At 55.3% G+C, this 12,223-nt stretch overlaps 1 protein-coding gene across 1 annotated transcript; it reads left to right on the plus strand.

Moving 5' to 3' along the window:
- Positions 1 to 1,066: 1,066 nt before the first annotated feature.
- On the plus strand, positions 1,067 to 3,057 carry CEBPA (CCAAT enhancer binding protein alpha). Its single transcript, XM_063312959.1, has one exon. The coding sequence runs from the start codon at positions 1,163 to 1,165 to the stop codon at positions 2,120 to 2,122; it is 960 nt and encodes a 319-aa protein (XP_063169029.1). The 5' UTR covers positions 1,067 to 1,162; the 3' UTR covers positions 2,123 to 3,057.
- Positions 3,058 to 12,223: the final 9,166 nt, after the last annotated feature.

Here is a 12,223-nt window from a genome sequence, read left to right on the forward strand (position 1 = left end):
ATTATATTAGGGTTATTATGTTGTATCTTCGGGTTCCCAATCACCTGTTAATTTTTGTTGTGGCTTTTAACTCAACTCTTTTACTTGTTTGTTGACCGCATTGGCCACAAAGATGGTTTGCAATGAACCAGCGTGGAGTATTTTAACGGCTACACGCTTACGGGTCTCTCTCCAGCTCTCTTGGGAACGGGCAGCCCTCTCTGGGAACGCTCTGCTAAGAGGTACCTTGGACTTCGGGAGGCCTTCCCAGCTCCTTATCTTTGCTTCCAGGTGTTGAAGCCTTTTGGACAGCGTTAATCTGCCAGGTCATTTAGAAATGAAAAAAGGGGCTTTGGCTGATCTCCAGTTTGCAGAGCATATTGGCAATCTGAAAGGAAGTTTGTGCCAACGCTCCCCCCCCCTGCCCCCAGGATTGGCACGAAGAGCAGTTGGGAAGGATGAACGGAGGTTGAGAGGGGAGGGGAAGGAGGCGCATTATAGTTGCGGGGCAGACTGGGGGTCAGGAGAGGAAAATTCAACGACCCCCCCCCCCTTCAGAATGACGGCAAGAACCGCTTGGAAGCTGCGGGGAGCCGCTTTTTTTCAATACGGGCGCCAGGAGGGCTTCAGCGCCAGGCGTTCCGAAGAGCGTGCAAAGGCGCTCTGCGGGGAAGTTTGGCGCGCGGCGTCCCCAGCGGTGCGGGGAGGGGGGGCAGATCTTGTCGGGAGAGGGGGGTGTAGACTTGCACGCGAGGGAGCGGGCGTGTGCCGGGGCGAGGCGGGGGCGGCTTTGGGCTTAGACGCACAATCGCCCGCCCGCTCCGCACGGGGCCTGGGGGTGCGCCGCCGTTTCTGCGGGCCGCTGCAAACCAGGCAGGTGCGCGCCCCTCCCGCGCAGCCGCGGGGCGCTGGCAACGGGCCCGTCCAGGCAGCCGGCCCGGAGGCGGCGTTGGGGAGTGGGACGGGGAGGAACCGTCGGGACTGGCGAGAGGAGGCGAGGCTGGTCAAAGTTCCTAGGCAGCTAGGAGCTGGCGCTAGAGGGCGCTGCGCGTCCTGCAGGTATAAATAGCCGGCCGGGGCCGAAGCTGCGGGCAGCTTAGAGTCAGCCGAGCCGCCCGTCCGCCTTCACGCCGCCGCCGGAGGAGGACCCCGACCATGCGCGGCGGCCCGCTTTAGCTACTCCATGGAGCCGGGCAACTTCTACGAGGCGGACGCGCGCCCCCCGATGCCCAGCGCCCTCCACCCGCAGCAGCAGCGCCCGCCGCCCGCCGCCGCGCACCTGCCCTCCGCCGCGCACGGCCTCCACCCGCCGGCCGGCCCCTTCGGCTACCTGGCCGCGTCGGAGCTGCCGGAGATCTGCGAGCACGAGAACTCCATCGACCTGAGCGCCTACATAGACCCGGGCGCCTTCAACGACGAGTTCCTGGCCGACCTCTTCCAGCACAGCAAGCAGCAGGAGCGCGCCGCCAAGGCCGGCCTGGAGTGCGCCGGGGCCGGGATGCCGGGCGCCGGGTTCCCGCAGGGCGCGGGCGCGCTCTACTGCTACGCCGCTGACAAGCTGGAGGGCAGCGCCGCCTACGAGCGCCTGGGCCAGGGCCCCCCGCCGCTGCCGGGCCTGCGCCCGCTGCTCATCAAGCAGGAGCCCCACGAGGACGCGGAGGCGGCCGCCCTGGCCGCGCTCTACCCGCCGCCGCCCGCGGGGCCCGCCTGCAGCCACCTCCAGTACCAAGCGGCGCACTGCGCCCAGACCACGGTGCACCTGCAGCCCGGCGGGCAGCCCACCCCGCCGCCCACGCCCGCGCCCAGCCCGCACGGCCACCACCCGCCCCACCGGCTGCACCCCGGCGCCGCGCCCCCCTCCTCCTCCTCCTCCTCGTCGGGCAAGAACAAGAAGTCGCTGGACAAGAACAGCAGCGAGTACCGCGTGCGGCGCGAGCGCAACAACATCGCGGTGCGCAAGAGCCGCGACAAGGCCAAGCAGCGCAACGCCGAGACGCAGCAGAAGGTGGTGGAGCTGAGCAGCGACAACGACCGGCTCCGCAAGCGGGTCGAGCAGCTCAGCCGCGAGCTGGAGACGCTCCGCGGCATCTTCCGGCAGCTGCCCGAGAGCTCGCTGGTCAAGGCCATGGGCAGCTGCTCCTGAGCGGCCCCGCGGGAGCGCCGCGCGCCGAGGCGGCCGGTGGAGCCCCGAATCTGGGGTGCCTGGCGCTGCCGTCCCCCGCCCCGCTCCCTCGGAGGCCGCGGGGCGGAGAACCCGGGGGGTGCGCCTCGGGCCCGGCGCGGGCGAAGCCGTCGGGAGCGCCGGCTGCCGCTGCCCTTCAGGGAACCCCGTCCGGCTTCCTTGCCAAGCTGTGCCTCCTCCCGGCAGCCGCGGACAGAACTTGGGGCTGCGAGGGAGCGGCGCGGCTGGGCTGCGGCCCTGAACCTGGGCGGGGAAGAGCAGCCGGAGGCGCCCGCCGGCCGGCCGGCCTGTACTGTGAAAGCTGACTCTTGTCGTCGTTATTTTGTATTTTATTGCTCGGACCCTTGCCATCTCACCAGCTGGGACCAGTGCTGTCCTCAGAACTCTGTTAGCCTAAGAAAAACTGCAGACTTTTTTTTTTTCTTTTTTGTACAGCCGGTTTCCTTGGCTTTGGAGACGTTGCTTGGACTCGGTGCAGAAATTTAACTGAGTATGAACCTGTGTAGGATGGGCCCTTGAAGGGTTTCACGCTTTGCATTGGCAGGTGTGCACAAACACATATGCACACACACTGGTCAGTTTCGGGAGACCGCTGGGTGCCTTTTGGTGGTCACAGTTCCTGGCTGCCTCCTTTGGACTCCACGTTCGTCAGCACTTTGAACTTGCTTCAGCTTCTTCTGTTAAGAAAACAGACGGAGTTCTTCATCTAAGTGCCAATTTTTAATATTCGTAGTACCAGGTGCCAACGTGTTTTACTTTTTTTCACCCTTCCTAAGAATTAATACCTGGGAACTGTCTGTCTGTAGGGTGTATTTTTTGGATTAAACAAAGGTACAAGCCCATTTTAAAAACTGTGGTTTAAAATCCATAAATAAAATGCAAATATTCTGTCATAACCTCTTTTTTCCTGTCTGTTGTTTGAGGCTTCCCTGTGAGCCAAGAGCGTTGCAGGAGCATGGCTGCTAGCGCACAGTCAGAAATGCCTTTGGTCGCGGTCTAAGCCCAGATGAAGCCCCAAGGAGTTGAGTAGGGCTTAGCTGGTAGGTAAAGTCAGTTTAAGCTTATCCTTACCTGTCCTGGATAGATTCGGGGCTCCCCTTGGCCGCCTCGGCGCATGGCGTTCCCGCGGGGACGCTCGGGAGTAGCTGCCCATGGCCTTGACCAGTGAGCTCTCCGGCTTTATGTGCACTTGGGTGGCCTGGCTGCTGAGAAAAGGAGTTTTATGTGGTAGCTCGTTTGCTGATCTCCACAGAGTGGGCTTACGCAAACTGCGTGGTCCTGCATGCTCTTTTGGAAGGGATTCGGGAGTGGATCTTGGGATCGGGGTTTCATAGGCCTTCCCATAGTTAACGGTTTCAGAGGGGTGCCAGTCTGCCCCCCGCCCCACCAAGAGAGGATAAAATGGTGGGAACAGAGTACCTTTTGCTAAGTTACGCTGTTCAAAAGTCAGTTTTTTGCAGGGGTTTAATTTATTTTAAATCAGGTTAACTGCCCGTGGCTTGGCTTACTCTTCTAGAGGAGTTGTTGCCTCTGTTTTGCTGAGTGTGGATGTTTAAAGTTTGTAAGTTTAAGTTAGCTTTCTGCCTTGAAAGCTGGCTTAGGAGTACATACACAAATGCATGTACAAATAACTAGTTTGAGGTGTTAGGTGCCTGTGAAGAGGAAGGAGCAGCTGAATTATTGCAGAGGACCCAATTCTGATTTGAAAAACTTTTTAATTTGCATCTAATGAAGTCAACAAATTGCTGCGCTTGAGGCACAAAAAGGGAGGGAAGTAGACCTTACAGCAGGCGGATTTCTAGAGAACAGTGTTGCCCTTGAAGCTCCTCTGTCTTTTTAAATGAATCTCCTTTTAAAAACCACACGTTATATCTAATGTTACAGTTACCTGCCCCTCCCCGCTCATTTTTGCCATCTGCCCTGCTGAAGCCCCCTGCTTTGCTTTCAGTAGGCTGGGAATTGGACCTGGGCCTGTCTCCCACCGCTCTGCTTATCCTGGGTCACCCCTTCTGGTGTTCTCCAAAAATCGTATTCCAGATTTTCAGCTGAAGCGTCGGATGTTTGCTTGCACTTCTTTTCCTCCCCCATAGCAAAGGTTAAGATTGGGAGGGTTAATTCTGCTGACCTCCCACTAGAAGTGGGAGCGAGACTGGGTCCCAAGTCCAAGGTGAAGCCTTCTTCCCAAGCTGGTGACCTCATGGAAATGTCCACCCACCTCTCTTGGCAGGGTGCAGAAGAGGTTTCTCAGCACTGCCTTTTGGGATATGTCTTCCACTTCCTAGCTTCCAGCCCTGGGATGTCTCAACAGATTCTCATCCAAGAATGAACCTCTTCTGACCCTGCTTAGCTTTTTGAGATCAGGCAAGGACAGCTAGAAGAGGCAAAAAGGGGCTTGGCCACTCAACTGCAAAAGCAAGGCATGGTATGGGGCCAAAGCTGTGTTAGACCTCCTTGACCAGTTAATAGTGCTGTGTGTGTGAGCAAATGCTTAAGAAACCCAAGCACTTGCAGCCTTTATTGGCTTGGGGACACAGATGGAGTCTGATCTCTGGAGAGAAGCATCACCTTTTTCTCCCCCACAGCTGCAGATGGGCCAGAGGGTATCATTCTTTGGCTTCCTGCCATTTGCCTGTCCCAAACCCATCCCTGCTTTGAGAAAGGGGGAAGTGCTCTCTTTCAGCTGCTTTGCTGGCTCTGGGAAAAGACGGGCAATTTAGAATGTTCTCTTCTGTCCTGGAACTTTCCTCAGCTCTGGTCAGCCTTGCAAGGTAGTCCAGACAAGAAGCACACCCAGGAATACTAGCTCTATCTTTATTGTAAGGTGACATTAACAGAATCTTGCAAGATTGAAAGTACCCCTCCCTTTCTTCACTTTTACTCTCCCGAAAACTAGGGAGGGTCCCTTCTGAGACGCTTCTGCCACCCCTCCTCCTCTGGATTGAAATTTCGTTTATCAGACCATTGTTTAGGCTGCGGCTCTTCCTGCTGTCTCCCTAGGTTGTTCCCACATACTGTACCATTACGGTACATCTCCCATGGACAAGCAGGACTTGTCTGCAGCCTAAATAAGATGCAACCATCAGCTTAACTGCCTTGGTCATTTCATTCTGACCAGACTGAGTGGCCCCAAAGAAAGGGTCAGTCCACTTTCTCTCTTAGAAGAGCTGCAGATGCATTTCAAGAAAGGGCCCAAGGTCTCTGTGTCCTCCCTATGGCTGTTGGTCTGGGGATTCAGTGAAGCTTGGACCTCTCCCCAAAACATGGCCCCATCCTTGGCTGTCCTGCCAAAAAGGAGAAGGGAAGGAAAGTGGAACAACAGAAAGGCGGTGGCCCAGATTATGCTCTGGGAGAAGTTTTAACACACTCTACAGTAGTGTTTCTCAACCTTGGCAACTTTAAGTATGGCTGGGGAATTCTGGGAGTTGAAGTCCACACACCTTAAAGTTGCTGAAGCTGAGAAATCCTGCTCTACCACACTAGTAATTCGACAGCTCTATTCAAATCATGATGATCCAAAATGGGAAATGATCCCACACTACATATGAACAGGCACAAGAGAGTTAACTTCTTCAAGCACTGACCCATTTGCTGGGTTCACACAATATACTGAACCATAAACAAAGCCAATGGGCTGGAGTTGCATAACGCATCAGCCACAAAAGATCTCCCTAGCCAAGCTTAGCACAGTGCAAATGTCATCCCTTTGGCCTTAAGCTGGGGAAGCGTGTCGCTGATTTGTGGGTGTTCAAGAGAGACATGCAGGGTTGGGCTCTGCCAAGTTTCCCAGAAGTCACTGCAGTCCTACCCAGCGTGCACCGCAAGGTCCCTCAACCCTCCATGTGCTCCCACCTTCAAAAGGTTGCCCATTCGCACAATGCACTTTCAGCTTCAGTCAAATAACAAGAGCTGCTCCTCTGGAAAAACAGTTATTTTACGTTTAAGGGATGGAAAATTTCCAGTTCAGGCAAGCAGCCTTCTTTGAGACATCTGGAGCTGCTGGAAGCAAAGGCACCTCCTTTGGACAGAGGAGCTTCCAAGGGACCAGCTGGATGGTTCTAAGAAGCCAAGAGAGAAAAGGGCATGGGGGCCTGATGCTCTGTCCTTCCAGCTGTTCTTTGGAGGGAGCAGGTCCCAAGTGGGGAGGTAGAGGCTCCCCTATGCCCAGCTGGGCAATCTGAAAAAGGTTCTTTCTGGAGGAAACCTGGAGCTGCAGGAGGAAAAGAAGTCCTAGGTGACCATTCCTTGCATTTTTGGTGAACAGTGCAGGATCTGAAGACTCATGGACACAGTCTAGACAACATGCAATGGACATTTGTGCGGGAGGCAGGGGGCAAGTGATGCCACATGCATTGTGACATCATTGTGCAAATGACACAAATCAAGTAATTTGCAGCATGCAAATTACCAATTTTGCATCACCTGTGTGCTGTTTGATGCACCTGACATCCGTGCCAACATGCAACACACAATCTTCTGGGGGGAGATGGGCAGTGACAAAATTTGAATGAATGAATGAATAAACAAACAAATCTACTTTTCAAGAAGTCCTACCTCCCTCAGATGTAAAACCTAAAGCAGCAGAATTAGGCAGCTGCTATTTGTTATTTGTTACAGTGACTGTGCCTGGTCCTTCTCGAACAGATGGTTCACCTCATGGAAGCAGGTTGCACCACCTTGGTTCATTGATGCATGTCCCTTGTGCTGCCCATGTGTAGAAATGATGGCCTCCAAGCAAAGCAAGACCACAGCTGGATTAGAAAAGGGGCTCCCAACTCCTCTGTGTCGGGGGGCTGTTCGAAGGCGGCTTTGCTTGCATCTCCAGCAAAGTGTCAGGCCTCTTTGAAGAACAACAAGGGGGGGCGGTATGATTATTACAGCATCCTTTGGCCCAAGGCAGCTAATGACAAACGAATGAAACAAAACAGGAAGACCTGAAATCTCATAGAAACCAGTTAAAATTGTATTAAGCTAAACATATGCTGGAGCTAGTTTCAAAAGAGAGAAATGTGGCAGGTTGCATTCTGTCCTGAAATTTGATTCTTTAGCATTTTCCTTGCTTCTGACTATGTCTCCCCTTTCTCTGTCTTCATTATCATCATCACCGTCATTGTCACCAGAGTTATAAAGCACAGGTAGTTTAACCTGAGATGAAAACTTGGGGCTTCACCTTGAATATTGTATTTATGTATTTGTAATTTTCTTGTTACTACAGTTTTAACAGTAGGTGAGGTGGGGTTCAACTGCATAAGCGCAACTATCAAGAGTCAGTTCTGGCAGTAGATGACTAAGAGAGAAGACGTGCCTCCAAGCATGTGCTGAGCGTCTTCCCCCTTGCCGTACAACCACAGCCTGCCCACAGCCAGCTGGGGCGAGAATAAAACGGCAGCAGAGCCCCAACAGGCAGAACCTCCACTATTCTATCTTTCAGGAATCAAGAACAGGGAACAGCAGCAAGTCTTCCCTTGCAAAACTCCTTTGAACGGAACTGATTGCTGCTCTGAACCAGACCCTCCCGTGGTCAGACAAACAGCTCCTTCCAGTGCCATTGTGAAATGTCGTGACAGGCTAGGCCTGAAGCCAGTGGCTGTTCCCCATTGTTTGTCTTATGCCCAATATATGGCATAGGCTGCCCCTAGACATGGAAGTTCTATTTCAGCCCACACATTATACTGTACTATGGCAGCGAAATGTGCTGGAATTTCCCCGATCAATGTTCAAGGATCAAAACTGGTAACTGAAGACAGCTGGCACTGTTTCCATTCAATGGGCAGTTGCCTGTTTGGAACGGGGTGAAACTTCACATCAGATCTCTGAAAAGAGCAGCAGGCTGAGCACACTGAAGCCAACTTGCCAGAAGTTGGCAATGATAAGAAAACAAAGGGGGTATGCAGTTGGTAGGAGTGGAGAGGCCAGCTTCCCCGGGATACCCACAGGGCATGGTCAAAAACATCAAGAAGTCAGCCACGCTGGTGCGATCAAAACTCCACCTGGTTTTTAAGTGCATCACTTTGATCGCACCATTATGGCTGCCATCTTGACTTTTTTGACCATACCTGCCTTGCAGGTACCCTGACAGCAGTCCACGCTAAAATGGAGCAGGCAGATTGTTTTTAACATGCTAAATCTGGTCACTAAATTAACTGACTGTCCAGATTCATCCAACAGGTAACACCATGCACTACCTCAGCAGACTGGATTCACCTAGAAAAGTAAACCACAAACGCCCTGGAGGTTACAATAAACCTCAATCAACTCACCTGGTTAGATATGTTGTGTGAACCCAGCCAGAGTGGCTAGCTTACAGTCCTGAGACTTGTGTAAGCCAACCCAACAGGATTAAAGCAATTATTCTCAGCAAATGGTTCAGTATATTGCACAGGCCCAGCCAGGAAGAAGTGAAGTGAGCAGGAACTATGAGACAAACACAGTTAAGGCAAAAGGAAGATGGTTACACAGTAAACTGGAAGTCTGCGGAACCCTAGAAGTTCCTTGGCAACTCCTTGCAGTCACTTTCCTTCCTGGAACTCCTTGCAATTCTCAGCATGTGCTGTTTTTGCCAGGGGGTGTACAGAACTGAGAATACCAGCCAGTCTCTGTAGAAGTTGGCCACCCTAAGGGAGGTCTACCACAGTGTTTCTGAACCGTGGCAACTTTAAAATATGTGGACTTCAACTCCCAGAATTCCCCAGCTGGCATGTGGGCTGGGGAATTCTGGGAGTTGAAGTCCACACATCTTAAGTTTGCTACGGTTGAGAAACACTGGTCTACTGGATCCAAACTGCAAAAACCTAGTCAGCCACCAGGTGGCAGCAAAGTGATACAGAAAACTGACTCTTTCCTGCCCTCTAAGGGTCATTGGGATTTCTGCAATCCAAAACAGGCTGCTAAAAGGGAAAGCTGGTTTCCCCTGGTGTCATGAGTGCCGTTGAGCTAAAGTAATCAGCGCAATGGCACTCATGACAATGACAAGGAAATAGGTGAAGGGGTACAAGTTAAGTAGCCATCAACCCACAACGACTAACGGCTAACAAACAATAGATAAACGGATCACGGAGCCACCCAAGCCATCAGCAGCAATACCACGGGGATCGCCCAGCTGAAAGCAATCAGCAGAAGAATGAAAACCTGAGGATGGGCGATCCTGGAAACCCTCAACCAATGGCAGGGCAACGCATGGGACAAAGGGGGGTGACGTCACCGAGAGCGAGGGGGCGCTGACCGGCGCGGGGTATTTAAACCCCGCACCGGCGCGCTCCTGTCACTCTCAGCTTTTTTCTAACAACGTTGTACCTATCCTGAAATAAACCAGAGCCTGCTTTGCAACCCAGTGTCTGAACGTTATTCAGAGGTAGGCAGCGCATGACATAAAGCTGAGAGTCATAAACTCAGCCTCGCCGAGCCCCACCGGACGACAACGAGCCGCGGGAGGAGTAGACGGCGAGAAGACCAGCAAGATGAGGCCGGAACGGCGCGGGCAAGGAGGGCGAGCCGCGCGGCAAGAGACAGAGGAGGACCGACCGAGGCCAGAGGCACCGCGGACTCCCGGAGCCATGGACGCCCACCCCACCCGACCCGAGCCTCAGCTCCAACCCCAAGGGGAGATGGCGACGGAGGCAACCCGACCGCGGGAGGGAGCAGCACGACTTCCGAAACCAGCGGAGGACCCCGCGCCCCACATCGCACCCCAGCAACGGGTGTGGAGCGACAGCCCCACGGTGCTCGACACGGAGGAGGACGACGGAGACACCCATCAGACGGAGGAGGAAGCGGACCCGCGGCGGAGGGACGATGAACCCCCCCCCCCCGAGGACGCGCCAACGGAACCGGCCCCAGCGGCGGTGCGGGCTGTGGACGAGGAGGCACGAGCTGAACTCGCGGCCATGCGGGCTCAGCTGACGGAACTCCGGACCATGCTCCAGGCGCTTATGCCCCCCGCGCCACCCAATGACGTCCCCGCACAAGCCTACACCCCGAGCGAAGCACCGAACCCACACGAGCCAGCGGAGAGCCAGCAGACGGCACAGGCGGCCGACACCACATCCCGGGAAGCGAGAGGCGGGGCCGCGCAAAACGCCCGGGCCCCAAAGGACTTCCCCATCTTCTTCGATGGGACCCCCTCAAAACTCTCGTTTTTCGTCACCAACGCTAGGGAGTTCATGGGGAGGCACGGACACTCCTATGACTCCGAGGCCGACAAGATCGGCGCCGTGGCGATCAAACTCCAAGACAGGGCGGCGGACTGGTACGTCCAACTGTACGAGTCCAGCTCCCCCGCCCTCGCCACCTTCCCTGCTTTCATCAACGAGATGAAAAACTATTTCGAAGACCCCCTAGCTAAAGTACGGGCGAAAAGCGCACTCCAGAGACTTAAACAGGGCGCACGCACGGTCCCTGACTACGCCCTGGAGTTCAAAGCCCTCGCGGGAAAGGTCTGCGACTGGTCTGAGACCACCCTGCTGGAAATCTTCAAAAAGGGGCTCAACCGCGACGTTCTCCAATGGGCCCTCTACCGCGACGACCCAGAAACGTTACACGGGTGGATCCACCTCGCGGGGAAAGCCGAACACGCGCACCGCACCTTCCTTATGACAACCACGGAAGACACAAACTACGTCGGGAAAAAGGTACCCGCACCACACGGGGGGATGGCCGGCCCCATATACCCAAAAAAGAAGTTCAACCGGGAGCCCTGCGGGAGGTGTGGCAAATTAGGGCACAAGACGGCGGACTGCTTCGCCAACCGACCGCCGACCAGCGCGCCCAAGCCCGCCCCGAAAATTAGCCCCAAACCACCCAACCCGGGGCCGCCCCCTCACCGCCGAATGACCGTGGCCACAGCGACACCGGAAGAGGGCTGGGACGCTTACTGGGGAGAAGAGGACAATACCGACCCCGACCAGCCGGCGGGAAATGCTCCCCGCTTGCCCTGAAACGCGTGGCGAGGCAGGCGGCGGGACAGCAACGCGAACCACCTCAACGAAACGACAAAAGCTCCGTAATATTGGCAGCAATTCAACTCTCTGCCGGCAACGGAGCCACCACGGCCGCGGCACTAGTGGACTCGGGGTGCTCAAAAAACCTTATCCACCCCGACCTAGTCGCCAAACTCGAACTCCGCTGCTTCCCCCTCCCCACGCCGCTGGCATTCCACCAGCTGGACGGCTCCACAGCGGGGGGGAAACCAGCCACGCTACAAACCGAGCCGGTCACCCTGCAAATGGGCACTCACACCGAGCGCACATCGTTCGTAGTCACGCCCATCGGACGGCCCATTGCAGTCCTGGGGATGCCATGGCTCGCGAAAAACAACCCGCGGATCAACTGGGCGACCCGCACCTTCACATTCGGCGACGGCGAGTATCGAGCACCAGTACCAGCTGGCAAAAGCAACCCCACGGTAGGACGAGCGGAGGCGACCACACAAGACAACGCCGCTACCACTGCAGACCTACCGGAACAATACGCCGACTTCTCCGAGGTCTTCGGAGAAGCAGAGGCAGACCAACTACCCCCCCACCGCAAGACGGATTGCCGAATCGACCTACTGCCCGACGTCCCCCTACCTAGACCAAAGATCTATTCGATGACCCCGAAGGAGATGGCAACCCTCCGGGAGTTCATCGATAAAAACCTAGACAGGGGATTTATAGAGCCAGCATGCTCTCCGGTCGGAGCCCCCGTCCTATTCCGGGAGAAGAAAGACGGGACCCTACGGCTCTGTACCGACTACCGGGGCCTAAACGCGGCTTCCCTGTCCAACAAATACCCCTTACCCCTGGTGAAGGACATGCTCGCCCACCTGTCCACGGGCAAAGTCTTTTCCAAATTGGACCTGCGCGAGGCGTACTATCGCATCCGAATCAGGGAGGGGGACGAATGGAAGACGGCGTTCAACTGCCCCCTAGGCGCTTTCCAGTACAAGGTACTGCCCTTCGGACTCGCGGGGGCCCCTGGGGTGTTCATGCAGCTCATCAATGAGGTACTGCATGAACATCTGTTTAAAGGGGTCCTGGTCTACATCGACGACGTCCTTATTTACACAAAAACATACGAGGAACACGT

The sequence above is a fragment of the Candoia aspera genome, chromosome 11, assembly GCF_035149785.1.
Source record: "Candoia aspera isolate rCanAsp1 chromosome 11, rCanAsp1.hap2, whole genome shotgun sequence".
In the NCBI taxonomy this organism is placed as follows: domain Eukaryota; kingdom Metazoa; phylum Chordata; class Lepidosauria; order Squamata; family Boidae; genus Candoia; species Candoia aspera.